The sequence below is a fragment of the Hordeum vulgare genome, chromosome 1H (assembly GCF_904849725.1).
Source record: "Hordeum vulgare subsp. vulgare chromosome 1H, MorexV3_pseudomolecules_assembly, whole genome shotgun sequence".
NCBI lineage: Eukaryota > Viridiplantae > Streptophyta > Magnoliopsida > Poales > Poaceae > Hordeum > Hordeum vulgare.
This window is the reverse complement of record NC_058518.1, coordinates 13,865,932-13,880,972: the sequence shown is the minus strand read 5'-3', so window position 1 is coordinate 13,880,972 and position 15,041 is coordinate 13,865,932. Positions and strand designations below refer to the sequence as shown.

The following is a 15,041-nucleotide window of genomic DNA, read 5'->3' as shown; positions in this document are numbered from 1 at the left end:
CCGATGACAACTTACTTGAGGGATCTTATTCAATCCATAGGTAGGTATGGTGGACACTCATGGCAAAACTGGGTTGACGGTTTATGGATGCACAAGTAGTATCTCTACTTGGTGCGGGAGTTTTGGCTAATATGAGGTGGAAGTAATCGTCACATGCTAAGGGATCTCTAATCATATAACATTGTTTGGAATCAAGAAAACACAATTCATTATGTTGATTTCCTTGTCCAACATCTACTTCTAAGCATGTAATAGTTTGGTGAGTGCTCACAATTGTAAAAAGTGTCTAAGATGATATATTTATATGTGAACCTCTCTTTCCTTATTACTTCTTATTGATTGCAACAATGACTGGGGTCTATGTTGGTCTATTCTCAACAAGTTTCAATCATCATACTTATTATATGTGAAGCTATCACTTTCCATAAGATCATCTCATGATCTTTCATGCTATCGTTCTTTTCATACTTTTGATCACGGCACAAAAGAAAGCCCTTGACTAAGATACTCTTTATTATATAGCTCGCAAGCTCGAATACATCAGGGGAGACACAAGGCAAAAGACTCAAACTAAACACTAAAGACTTATTCCACTAAGAGAAGAAATAAAAACTGAAAAGTAAAGAACTAAAACAAAGTTAAAAGCAAAAGATATAAAGGTGATACGATACCAGGGCAACTCCCCCAAGCTTGGCACAAGCCAAGGGAGTTGCCCATACCAATGCTTAGTTGTCTTCCTTTGGTGGTGATGGTGGTGGAGTTGCAACATGAGTTTGATCCTCCGTCTTCCAAGGCATAGGTGCTCCATCATGGCAGGATGAACGAGTCGCCGGAATCCTCAAATCTGCACCCAACCGTATTGATTTAAATCTATACTCATACTCACAGTTTTGGTTCTGCAGGTCATAGATCTGGCCCTGGAGTTGATCAACCCTGTCATAGAGCCTGGAGAGGTGCTTCCCAATGTCATTGGCATCCATCTTGTGCTTGTTGGTGAACTATGTGATCATCATGTGGTTGGCGTTGAGTCCACGCTCCACCATCCCTTGGCACTTGAAGACTTGTTGCTCCATTGCTTCGAGCCTCGTCTCCACGCTTCCGGTCTTCTTAGGCCCCTCAACATCACAGATGTGCAACATCCCCTCACGCATCTCAATAGATTGAGGGTGTTGCAGCACTTCCGTGAGGTAGGGATTGACGACCCTCTCAAAGCTCTTGTCCTAGGAGTTTTTGGGGAAGTCATGACGATCTAGATCTACAACAGAAACAGGCTCGAAACGAAAAACAGAGGAAAACTGCATGATACGGAGATCAAAACCCTCGGGCGTATATATAATGATTTTTTCTGGACCAGAAGGAGTGCTCCGCAAGAAAACGGAGTCCGGGAGGCACACGAGGTGCCCACAAGCCCTGTAGCCGCGGCCAGGGGGGAGGTCGCGGCTACCAAGCTTGTGGCCGCCTCGTGCGCTCTCCGGACTGCTTTTTATTTTTCTAATTTTCCAAAAATTCCAAAACAGAGAAAATTTCCTACTGGAAAAGTTTTGGAGTCCAATTACTTACCGAAACACATACCTCTTCGTTTTCAGAGTCTGAAACAGGCTAATAAACATCCCTTATGTACTCCTCTGGAGTTATGATATTGATAATATTGGTCTCAACATTTATGGGAGTACCAGAGATATAGTGCTTGATTCTTTGCCCATTTACCACTCTAGGAAAATTACCTTCTGAGTTATTGATTTTGATGGCACCGGAACGATATACTTCCTCGACAACGTAGGGACCTTCCCATTTAGAGAGAAGCTTGCCTGTAAAGAATCTTAAGCGAGAATTGTATAGCAGGACATAATCACCTACATTGAACTCTCATTTTTGTATTCTTTTATCATGCCATCTCTTAACCTTTTCCTTGAACAACTTGGCATTCTCATATGCCTGGGCCCTCCATTCATCTAATGAGCTGATATCAAACAACCGCTTCTCACCGACAAGTTTGAAATCGAAGTTGAGCTCTTTGATTGCCCAATAAGCTTTGTGTTCTAGCTCAAGAGGTAAATGACAGGCCTTACCGTAAACCATTTTATACGGCGAAATGCCCATGGGATTCTTATAAGCAGTCCTATAAGCCCATAGTGCATCGTCAAGTTTGCTAGACCAATTCTTTCGAGATCTATTGACAGTCTTTTGTAAGATCAATTTGATCTCCCTATTACTCAACTCGACTTGACCACTAGACTGAGGATGATAAGGAGATGCAACTCTATGGTTGACATCATACTTAGCGAGCATCTTGCGGAAAACACCATGAATGAAGTGTGAACCGCCATCAGTCATCAGATATCTAGGGACTCCAAATCTTGGGAAAATGACTTCTTTAAGCATCTTAATAGAGGTGTGGTGATCATAATTTCTAGTGGGGATAGCTTGTACCCACTTAGTGACGTAATCAACAACAACTAAGATGTGAGTATACCATTGGAACTCGGGAAGGGTCCCATATAATCAAAGCCCCAGACATCAAATGGTTCAATGACAAGTGAATAGTTCATAGGCATTTCGTGACGTTTACTGGTGTTCCCTATTCTTTGGCATTCGTCACAAGACAAGACAAACTTACGGGCATCCTTGAAGAGAGTGGGCCAATAGAAACCTGATTGCAATACCTTATGAGCAGTTCTATCTCCAACATGGTGTCCTCCGTAGGCTTCGGAATGACACTTCTACAGGATCTGTCCATGTTCATGTTCAGGCACACAACGTCTAATGACACCATCTATTCCTTCCTTATAAAGGTGAGGATCATCCCAAAAGTAGTGTCTCAAATCAAAGAAGAATTTCTTCTTTTGCTGACAGGTGAAACTGGGTGGTATGTATTTGGCTACGATATAGTTTGCGTAATCAGCATACCACGGTGCACTACGTGAAGTACGGATGATATTCAGTTGCTCATCGGGAAAGCTGTCATCAATAGGCATGGGTCATCAAGGACATTCTCTAGCCTGGACAAATTATCTACTACATGGTTATCAGCACCCTTTCGGTCAACAACGTGCAAATCAAATTCCTGTAGCAGGAGAACCCATCTGATTAGCCTAGGCTTAGCGTCCTTCTTCTCCATAAGGTACTGATACGTCTCCATCGTATCTACTTTCCCAAACTCTTTTGCCCTTGTTTTGGACTCTAATTTGCATGATTTGAATGGAACTAACCTGGACTGACGTTGTTTTCAGCAGAATTGCCTTGGTGTTATTTTTGTGCAGAAATCAAAGTTCTCCAAACGTCCTGAAAATTTACGACGAGAAATTTTGGAAAAAATGAAAAATATCTCCGCCAAGTTCCACCTAAGGGGGTGGGCCAGTGGGCCACAAGCCCTGGCTCCGCCACCCCCCCCGGTGGCGGTGGGCAGGCTTGTGGGGCCCACACGGCTCTGCCGCACCCAATTCCAGCTCTATAAGTTCACTTTCGTCCCAGAAAAAATAAAAAGAGAAGTTTTCGTCGCGTTTGCGATACGGAGGCGCCGCCACCACGTGTTCTTCATCTGGAGGGCAGATCTGGAGTCCGTCTTGGGCTCCGGAGAGGGGAAATCGTCTCCATCGTCATCGTCAACCTTCTTCCCTCTCCAATTCCATGAAGCTCTTCCTCGTTCGTGAGTAATCTATTCGTAGGCTCGTTGGGCGGTGATGAGTAGGATGAGATCTATCATGTAATCGAGTTAGTTTTGATGGGGATTGATCCCTAGTATCCACTATGTTCTGAGATTGATGTTGCTACTACTTTGCCATGCTTAATGCTTGTCACTAGGGCCCGAGTGCCATGATTTCAGATCTGAAATTATTATGTTGTCACCAATATATGTGTGTTTTAGATCCGATCTTGCAAGTTGTAGTTACCTACTATGTGTTATGATCCGGCAACCCCGGAGTGACAATAACCGGAACCACTCCCGGTGATGACCATAGTTTGAGGAGTTCATGTGTTCACCAAGTGCTAATGCGTTGGTCCGGTTCTTTATTAAAATGAGAACCTTAATATCCCGTAGTTTCCTTTTGGACCCCGCTACCACGGGAGGGATGGACAATAGAAGTCATGCAAGTTCTTTTCCCTAAGCACGTATGACGACACACGGAATGCATGCCTACATCACATTGACGAACGGGAGCTAGCCACATATCTCTCCGTGTTATAACTGTTGCATGATGAATATCATCCAAACAAATCACCGACCCATTGCCTACGAGTTTGTCCTACTGCTGCTGTTACTTGTCTTGCTCTGCTGCTGCTACTGCTGTTGCTGCTGCTGTTACTTGTCTTGCTCGGCTGCTGTTACTACTGTTGCTACTGTTGTTACTTGTCTTGCTCTGCTGCTATTACTACCATTGCTACTTGTCTTGCTCTGCTGCTACTGTTGCTACTACTGTCGCTTGCTACTGTTGCTACTTGCTACTGCTGTCACTACTGCTGTTCCTTGCCACTGTCGTTACTCGCTACTTTGTTGTTACTACTTTGCTTGCAGATACTAATCTTTTAGGTGTGGTTGAATCTGACAAATTCAGCTGCTAATACTCGAGAGTATTCTCTCACCTCCTGTTTGGCGATCAACAAATTTGGGTCGAATACTCTACCCTCGAAAACTGCTACGATCCCACGCGCTGGTGGGCCGTCAACAACATTCTTCTGGTGCCGTTGCAAGGGAAGGTCTGCTCTTACGGAGTCAGCATTTTTCTGGCACCGCTGCCGGGGAAGCACAGCTGACATCAGGTACTTAATAGCAGCATGATCAGAGTGAATAATGACTTTGGAGTCAACTATATAAGATCTGAACTTTTCACATGCAAACACGACTGCTAAAAATTCCTTCTCCGTAGTAGCATAGTTTCTTTGGGCACTGTCTAGAGTTTTGCTAGCGTAGTGAATGACATTCAACTTCTTGTCAACTCTTTGTCCTAGAACAACACCAACAGCATAATCACTAGCATCGCACATGATTTCAAAGGGCAAGTTCCAATCAGGTGGTTGAACGATAGGTGCGGTTATCAAGGCCTTCTTAAGTATTTCGAAAGCTTCCTCACAATCCTCATCAAAAACAAAAGGAACATCCTTGTACAATAGGTTGGTAAGAGGCCTAGAAATGTCAGAGAAGTCTTTAATGAACCTTCTATAGAAACCTGCATGACCGAGGAAACTTAGTATACCTTTGATATCTGTGGGGCAAGGCATTTTCTCAATTGCATCAACCTTAGCCTTATCAACTTCAATGCCTTTCTTAGAGATTTTGTGTCCTAAGACGATGCCTTCATTAACCATGAAGTGGCATTTCTCCCAGTTCAAGAGGAGGTTGGCATCTTTGCATCTCTGTAATACTCGATCAAGGTTGCTGAGGCAATCGTCAAAGGAAGAACCGTAAACGGAGAAATCATCCATGAAAACCTCAACAATCTTTTCACAAAAGTCAAAGAATATAGCCATCATACATCTTTGAAAGGTGGCAGGTGCATTGCACAAGCCACAAGGCATACGTCTATAAGCAAAGGTACCGAAGGGGCAGGTGAAAGTGGTTTTCTCCTGATCATATTGTGCAACAGGTATTTGCGAGAAACCTTAATAACTGTCTAGAAAGCAGAAGTGTGTGTGTTTAGATAGCCTTTCTAGCATTTGGTCGATAAATGGCAAAGGATAATGGTCTTTCCTGGTTGCCTTGTTCAGTTTCCGGAAGTCTATCACCATCCTATAGCCAGTAATAATCCTCTGTGGGATTAGTTCATTCTTATCATTAGGAATGACGGTGATACCTCCCTTCTTGGGTACGCAATGTACCGGACTTACCCAATCACTATGAGCAACATGATAAATGATTCCTGCTTCCAGAAGCTTTAATATTTCTTTTCTCACGACCTCTTTCATCCTAGGATTTAATCTCCGTTGATGATCAGCAACTGTCTTAGAATCAGGATCGGTTTTAATCTTGTGCTGACATAGAGTGGGACTAATACCCTTAAGATCATCAAGAGTATATCCAATAGCAGCACGGTGCTTCCTCAAAGTTTTTAATAACTTCTTATCTTCGTGATTCGAGAGGTGAGCACTAATAATAACAGGATATATCTCCTTCTCATCAAGATAGGCATACTTAGGTGTATCTGGTAACTGTTTTAGCTCGAACACAGGATCGCCCTTTGGTGGGGGATCCCCAAGCAATTCAACATGCAGATTATTCTTAAGAATAGGATATTGTTCGAAAACAATTTTATCTATCTCATCTCTTTCATCCATATGCATATCATTTTCATGCTCAAGCAGATATTGCTCTAAAGGATCCATAGGAGGCACGACAATAGAGGCAAGAGCAATGATTTCATCCCTACCAGACGACTCTTTTTCATGGGGTTGTCTTCCAAACTTGGAGAAGTTAAATTCATGAGACACACCCTCGAAACTAACAGTGACAATCTGTTTAACGCAATCAATATGAGCATTGACAGCGTTGAGAAAGGGTCTACCAAATATGATGGGACAAAAGCTATCTTGTGCAGTAGCAAGGACGAGGAAATCAGTAGGATACTTCGTCTTACCACACAGGACTTCTACGTCTCTCACAATTCCCACAGGGCAGATAGTGTCTCTATTAGCTAGCGTAATAGTGACATCAATGGGTTCTAACTCAGCAGGTGCAATCTCATATTTGATTTCATCATATAGGGACAGGGGTATTGCACTAACACTAGCACCCATATCACATAAACCATGATAACAGTGATCTCCTATCTTGACAGAAACAACGGGCAGGCCAACTACAGGTCCGTATTTGTCTTTTGCGTGAGGTTTAGCAATTATAGTGGAGTCCTCACAGAATTTGATAACATGCCCGTCTATGTCTTCGGCTAAGAGATCTTTGATAATAGCAACACTAGGTTCAACTCTAATTTCCTCAGGGGGTGCAAGTGGTCTAATGTAACCCCTACGTATCACAGTTGGAGCTTTAGAATAATCCTTTTTCCTAGCAGGGTAAGGTGGTTTCTCAGTGTAGGCACAAGGAACAATAGGATCATTATAGGCAATGACTTTCTCTTCAACTAGACTGGGTTTAATTATGTTGACTTCTACAGGAGAATGATACTTAAACCACTTCTCTTTGGGAAGTTCAATATGGGAACCAAAAGATTCACATAGAGAAGCTGCTATCTCAGAGTCAAGTCCATACTTAGCGCTAAAATCTCTAGAAGTGTTTGTTTCAACAAAAGATTTAACGCAATCAAACTGGAAATTCATACCTGACTCCTTACCTTCTTCAAGCTCCCAATCTTCAGAGTTACGTTTGATTCTTTCCAATAAATTCCACTTGTGGTCAATATCCTTCTTCATAAAAGAACAGGTACAAGAAGTGTCAAGCATGGTACGATCTTCATGAAAAAGCCGAGCATAAAAGTTTTGAGTGATAATTTCTCTCGAGAGCTCATGATTGGGGCATGAATATAACATTGATTTAAGCCTCCCCCAAGCTTGAGCTATGCTTTCCCTATCATGAGGCCAAAAGTTATAAATATAATTCCGATCACGATGTACTAAATGCATAGGATAAAACTTTTGATGAAATTCCAATTTCAACCGATTCTAGTCCCATGATCCAGTATCATCACAAAGCCTATACCATGTCAACGCCTTATCCTTCAAAGATAAAGGAAAGACTTTCTTCTTTACCTCATCCTCGGGCAAACCCGCAAGCTTAAATAAACCAAAACTTCATCTACATAGATTAGATGCAAGTCTGGATGTGAAGATCCATCTCGTGTAAAAGGATTAGCCAGCAGTTTCTCAAGCATACCCGAAGCAATTTCATAAAAGATATTTTCAGTAGGTACCTTAGGTTGAGGAGCAACTCCTCGCGCTTCCGTTCGTGGTGAATATACCCCGAACAAATTCCTCAAAGGAACAGTTTCCATAGTGACAAGTGACAATAAATTTCAGCACAGTATATAAATGTTTCCTTACCAAATTCCACTTACCAAAGGCGCTTCACTCCCTGGCAACGGTGCCGGAAAAGAGTCTTGATGACCCACAAGTATAGGGAATCAATGTAGTCCTTTCGATAAGTAAGAGTGTCGAACCCAACGAGGAGCAGAAGGCTCTGATAAACGGTTTTCAGCAAGGTAATAACTGCAAGCACTGAAAGTAGCGGTAACAAGTGATGGTGTAGTGAGGTGAAACGTAGCAGGTGAAAAGTAACAAGTAACAAGTAGTAGCAACGGTGCAGCAAAGTGGCCCAATCCCTTTTGTAGCAAGGGACAAGCCCGAACAAAGTCTTATAGGAGGAAAAACGCTCCCGAGGACACACGGGAATTTCTGTCATGCTAGTTTCATCATGTTCATATGATTCTCGTTCGTTACTTTGATAGTTTAACATGTGGGTGGACCGGCGCTTGGGTACTGCCCTTACTTGGACAAGCATCCCACTTATGATTAACCCCTCTCGCAAGCATCCGCAACTACGAAAGAAGAATTAAGACAACGTCTAACCATAGCATTAAACTAGTGGATCGAAATCAGCCCCTTACGAAGCAACGCATAGACTGGGGTTTAAGCTTCTGTCACTCTAGCAACCCATCATCTACTTACTACTCCCCAATGCCTTCCTCTAGGCCCAAATAATGGTGAAGTGTTATGTAGTCGACGTTCACATAACACCACTAGAGGAAAAACAACATACAACATATCAAAATACCGAACGAATACCAAATTCACATGACTATTATTAGCATGACTTATCCCATGTCCTCAGAAACAAAAGTAACTACTCACAAAGCATAATCATAATCATGATAAGAGGTGTAATGAGTAGCATCAAGGATCTGAACATAAACTCTTCCACCAAGTAATCCAACTAGCATCAACTACAAAGAGTAATCAACACTACTAGCAACCTTACAAGTACCAATCCGAGTCGCGAGACGGAGATTGGTTACAAGTGATGAACTAGGGTTTGGAGATGAGATGATGCTGATGAAGATGTTGATGGTGACGAGTCCCCTCCGATGAGAGGAGTGTTGGTGATGACGATGGCGATAATTTCCCCCTCCGGGAGGGAAGTTTCCCCGGCAGAATCGTCCTGCCGGAGCTCTAGATTGGTTATGCTCAAGTTCCGCCTCGTGGCGGTGGCGCCTCCTCGAAAAAGCTCCGCCCTGATTTTTTTCCAGATGAAACCCTTCATATAGCAGAAGAGGGGGGCTAGTGGGCCACCAGGGTGCCCACAAGCCCTGTTGCCGCGGCCAGGGGGGCAGGCCACGGCCACCAGGCTTGTGGGCCCCTGGCAGCTCCCCTCTGGCACTTCTTTCGCCCAATATTTTTATATATTCCTAAAAAATTCCACGTTGATTTTCAGGGCATTTGGAGTTGCGCAGAATAGAGGACTTAGACTTGCTCCTTTTCCAGTCCAGAATTCCAGCTGCCGGTATTCTCCCTCTTCAAATAAACCTTGCAAAATAAGAGAGAAAAGGCATAAGTATGGTACCACAAAGTATAACAACAGTCCATAAAGCGATAAATATCAACATGAAAGCATGATGCAAAATGGACGTATCAAGTGCTCAAGCCTAACAGTCATCATGTCACTATGACAGAGACCATAATCATTCACAAGTTCCTCCCACGAAGAACCATGGAATTTACTGCTCATCCGAGCATGTCTAAACAGAACATGGTATAAGTTACCCTCAGTGTTGTGAACAACGAGATCAATATCTGTGTCACCCCTGCGAATAGCTAAAGCTGTGCACTCCTCAATGTACCGAGCAAGATGTGATCTAACACTGCTCGGAACATACTACAACAAGAATGGAAGCAAACATCATAATCATATAAACAAAGGCATTGGAAAACATTCCAACCAAAACAACATCAACAAAATGCCACAATCAGATAAACAAGATATAGAATCTTACAACACGCCTTGAACATCGACAATCCAGCACAACAATGAATACAGACGCACCGGAATCAAAGGAAGAACAAGGGCCACCTGGAGCTCGACAAAATGGGCAAGCCATTTACCTGCAGATTAACGGTGACCAATAAGAACTAATTCCACATCAGAATTGAAAGTTGACATTTGATCGTGTTGGAAGCCCCCACCCGTAATTTCCCGTGAAATCTCAATTTCCCGGGAATATAATGGAAAAAACGAAAACAGGAAAACAGGAAACAACAGGGCGATTTACCAAGGACAACCACATCGACGCGACGACAACGCGGCCACGACAGAAGGTCGACGACACTGGGATAGACGACGGCACGACAAGCACAGCGGGACGCACGACGGCAACATGACCACAGCGGGACGGACGCCGGCAGGACGACCAAAGCGGAACGAACGACGGCCGCGAGACGGACGAAGCAAATCTGAACAAATAGATCGGTGGATTACTAGAGAACCTAAATTGTACAGGGGCTTAATTGCATAAATGGGAAAAACCAGAAAAGTGAAAACCAGAAATAACGAGACTCTTCCCTGCGTGACAAGTGTCACGCGCGGAGCGCTGTTGAAAGGCCTCCAACACGCTCAGAACGCGTCACTTGTCGCGCGGAGGGAACACCCCTCCTAACCGTTGCGAGGTGTACTCCCTAACTAGTGATTTCGCCAGAATTCAGGGGAGCTCCTACCTGCCGTTTACTGTGGCACGCAGCCCCACGCCGCACACGGGGGCTCCCCGACTGGGCGGGCCCAATTTCTTTTTCTGTTATTTTTTCCTTCTCTGTTTTTTTGTTCTTTTTTCTTTTATTTGTTTATGTGAAGAAAGAACATTTTTTGAATTGGAATAATAATTTTGAAAAATCATGAATAAATTTGGAAGCGTGAATTTTTTAAAGCAAGACCATTTTTTAAATTTTGAGAAAAAATATTTGAAAACGAGAACAATTTTGAAAACCCTGAACAATTTTTTCAAGCACGAACATTTTCTGAATTTTGAGAATAAATTTTAAAACAAGAACAATTTTGAATCTTGAGAAATTTTTTTGTAAAAGGAGAACAATTTTGAGAACCCCCGAACAAATTTTTAAAGCATGAATTTTTGGAATTTTGAGAACCAATTTTGAAACTGAGTACAGTTTTTTTTAAACTAAACAAATATGGAAGCGCGGACAAATTTTTAAAGCACGGACATTTTTTGAAACTTGAGAACAAAAATTTGAAAAGGAGAACAATTTTTAAAAAGCCGAACAAATTTGAAAGCGCGAACATTTTTTTGTTTTGAGAATAAATTTTGAAAGCAAGTTTTTTTTTAAAAAGTGAACAAACTTGAAAGCATGAACATTTTTTGTATTTTGAGAATAAATTTTGAAAGAAAGAAAAATTCAAAAAAAAGTGAACAAACTTGAAAGCACGAACAATTTTTGTATTTTGAGAATAAATTTTGAAAGCAAGAAAAAATTAAAAAGTGAACAAATTGTGAAGCGCGAACAATTTTTAGATACACGAACATTTCTTGAATCTTGAGAATAAAATTTTGAAAAGGTGAACAATTTCGAAAACCCCCAAAAAAATTGAAAGAGAGAACCATTTTTTGAAAATTCATGCAGTTTTTTGAATATGATAACAATTTTTGAAACACAAACATTTTTCAAAAGATGAACACATTTTAGAAACAGAAACATTTTTTAAAGCACGAACATTTAAATGTAAACTGTGAATACGAAAACATTTTTTGAAATTCATTTTCTTATAAAATGTCAAATAGAAAAATATAAAAAAGGAACAAAGGAACAAAAGTGAAGGAAAAAATTAAAAAGGAAATAATAACATGTTTAAAACATGGCGAACATCTTTTGAAAATTTCGGACACTTTTATAAAATCCTGAACATTTTTTGAAGCTAGGAATGTTTTTGAAAAATGTTAAATATTCGAAATGTAGAACATATTTATAAAATCTTAAAACATGAGCTTTGGTTCGAAAAATAACCATAGAAAATAAAGCAGGAAAACGAAACAGGATAAAGGAAAAAAAATAAAGCAGAAACCGGAACTGCATGTAGAGGGAGATGAGGCGGCTCAGTTTGTGGCGTTCCTGTACGTTTGCCCGACTATTTAATGCCAAGGGCGTTAAAAAGACGCCGACTAAGAGGTCCCAACAAAACGATGAAGACAAGACGGCAAAGTTGCTGGCTGCAACGCAACCGAGAACAGCGGGGCCGAATCCAACCCGGCCCGGCCCGTCCCGGCCCGATCCCCCCGCAGATTCATTCCCCGGGCCGCACGCAGAAGCCGACGCGCCAGCACACGTGTCCCCCCCTTATCCACACCGCTCTCCCTCACTCCCCCACCCCCACTCCCACTCCCGTATATACTCCTCCCTCGACGAGACTTGACTTCCATCCGCACCCGCGACGGCACAAGCAACGGAGCAAGAAGGAAATAAAAATCCCCAATCCCACCACCCACCACTGCCCCCTCCCCCTCCACCTCAACCTCCCAGATCTGCCCTCGCCGGCGGCGTTGGGCCCGCGATGCCTCGGGCGGCGCGGCTGCTCCGCGCCGACGCCGACGCCGACGCCCTCAACGCCCCCTCCGCCCGCTGCTGCTGCTCCCACCGCCTCAAGCCCTGGTCTTGGCACCCCAACATCCACTCCTCCTAGCGCGCCCCCCCCTCCCCTCCCCTTCCCCACCCCTCCCTCCTCCTCCCGTTACTAGACTTCTCTCCTTCTCGTCACCGCCGTGCCTCTGCAGCTTGCGCGATCCGATCGCCGGCGCTCGGACCGGGGTACGCCCGCTGACCGACCCCCTCCATTAATACAATCTTGCTGAACCTGTAACAACCCTACATCATTTCCAATAGTAATACAATACATCTTTGTAATCAGCATATTGTTGTCTAGCCTTCATTCAGGATCCGACACTCTTTATCCGAGCAATAGAGCTAGCTGCTAGTTTAACGGATCGATCCTTAATCACCCAGCTTGTGTCGTTTGATGGACGCAGGTGTGTGCGTGTAGATTCTGGTTACTGTTCCAGGAATCTGAGTTCTTGATGGATGGTCATTCATCCGATCTCGGGGGGGTGCCAGCGGTGGCACCTCATGGTGACTCTTCAATGGTCACTGGTGGCACGGGCATTCCTCCAGGGAAGCAGTCTGCCCTGGATCGACCTCTGAGGCAGGGGGAGGCTGCCGGTTGTTCGTTGGAGGCTGGAACGTGCGCGGGTTCCTCCAGGCCGGCCGGCTCGGGGCCGAAGAAAGACCTCCAGAAGTGCGCGACGTTTCCGCCATCTGCCGTCGAGGCCGAACAGGAGGATCCGTGCTGTCACGCCGGTGATGATGCGTCGAAGGATGCGCACACTTACCACCGCTCCGTGTCATTGCCTGTGAGTAACTCGTTTACTAGTAGATCGGCAAGTAGTATTGTGCTTTGGGGTCCATTTCTTACTTGTGTATTAATGCTAGAAATGAGCTTCTAGTCTGTTTCTGTTGTCGTTAGGACCATGATTTTAAAATCTAGTAGCAAACTAATTCCCAACTTGGCATTAGTATGTACAGGTTTCAAGCTTAGGGTAATGATATGCTAAACTACTGAAACAACTATCCAGTTTTCTGACCTGTGATCACAAGTCACGGGGTTATCCTTTGGAGGCTAGAGCCTCGATGCAAGTACATATTTCCAACTGGGGCAATGGGGTTTATAAGAATGTTGATCAGTTTATTGCTACTCGTTGTTTGAGCATTATAAACCATGTGTTGATATTTAGTGTGCAAATGTATATATAACATGCTGCTTGTTGTGCATAATCTCACAAGCTGCATGTGATGCAATAGGTTGGTCTGTTCCTTCCGTTACAAGGAAGTAACAGCAAGTATGACACCAGCAAGACAATAATACAATGTTGACCTGCATAAATCGCTGTGTTCGTTTCTGCCGTTGTGGTATCGCTACACAACTGGGGGTATGCTTTACTGTTGTCGGTTCTGGCCATTGATTTGCAAGTGTGTACAACCAGAATTAATAGTCGTTCACGTGAACCAACTCGCTAATTATCCACCCCATGTTGACAAATTACATGTTCTCCGTGCAGAGTTATTTGTCGGCGTGTGAGCAATAATTTTGTGGCTATTAATATTGGGTTATGAGGAAACTAACAAATATCTTCCTTTTCTTGTCTCTGCAGTCAGCTGTGAAGCTCATCCCTGCTATCAAAGGAAGCCGCCAAAAGAATGGGATTCCTTTACCAGCAGAGGATCGCCACATCAAATGGGCGGCCGATGTGTATGACCCCCCTGTTTCATCCGTTTCCCATTCTGTGAACAACAGCTACCAGCGACGTCCCAAGCCTCGTAAAAAGGACAAGAGCAAACAGAAAGAGAAGCGGAAGGCCAGGAACAAGAAGAAAACTAACAACGCTTCCCAGAACCCAGCTGTGCTCCAGACTCCGGGGTAAGATCGCTACAACTTCATTGCTGTTAACATTCCGCGTGAATCCGCAAACCAAATTTGTTGATTTCTTCACCTTGCACTTGCCAGGCTGGAAGACCTTGGCACCTCTATTGGTAGCGAGGCCCCAGCCGACCCCGGCAAGCTTGAGACTGAGATGTTGGACTATGGGATCAGCAGCCAAGAGGCCAAATGCGGAAGCAGCTTCCTGCTCGAGACGGTTGCTAAGATGCATTTCTCCACCGCCGAGGCCTCCTGAAACGCCCGCGGGAGACTCCAGACTCTGCAGTAGCATCATCTCTGTTATGTAAATAGGATGGCTGTACATAAATAAATCATGTGTGTTGTTATCACCATGTATCTCCCGTTGCACGTGATGTGCTAGAGAACTTCTGCCCTAGCGTTATTTCGTAGCAATCGCCGTGAATTTTGGACTGGTTTTTGTATGTAACTTTGAAAGTTATGCTAGACAAAACTATCATCAATCTATTACTCTGTAGTTGCTGCCTTATCTAAAAGAGCGCTGGTCTTGGCCAGTTCTCCATGGTAGTTATGTTTCTGCTAATACTGGTTGTTCAACTGATCTGCTCCAGGCAGTGTTCAAAATAAGAACTTATCAGAACACTGTTATTCC

At 43.6% G+C, this 15,041-nt stretch overlaps 1 protein-coding gene across 1 annotated transcript; it reads left to right on the top strand.

Moving 5' to 3' along the window:
* Positions 1-12,363: 12,363 nt before the first annotated feature.
* LOC123447615 lies at positions 12,364-14,918 on the top strand. The gene is made up of 4 exons (XM_045124261.1): positions 12,364-12,747; positions 12,966-13,346; positions 14,145-14,410; positions 14,498-14,918. Exons 2-4 carry the CDS (start codon positions 13,014-13,016, stop codon positions 14,664-14,666), a joined length of 768 nt encoding a protein of 255 aa, XP_044980196.1. The 5' UTR covers positions 12,364-12,747; positions 12,966-13,013; the 3' UTR covers positions 14,667-14,918.
* Positions 14,919-15,041: the final 123 nt, after the last annotated feature.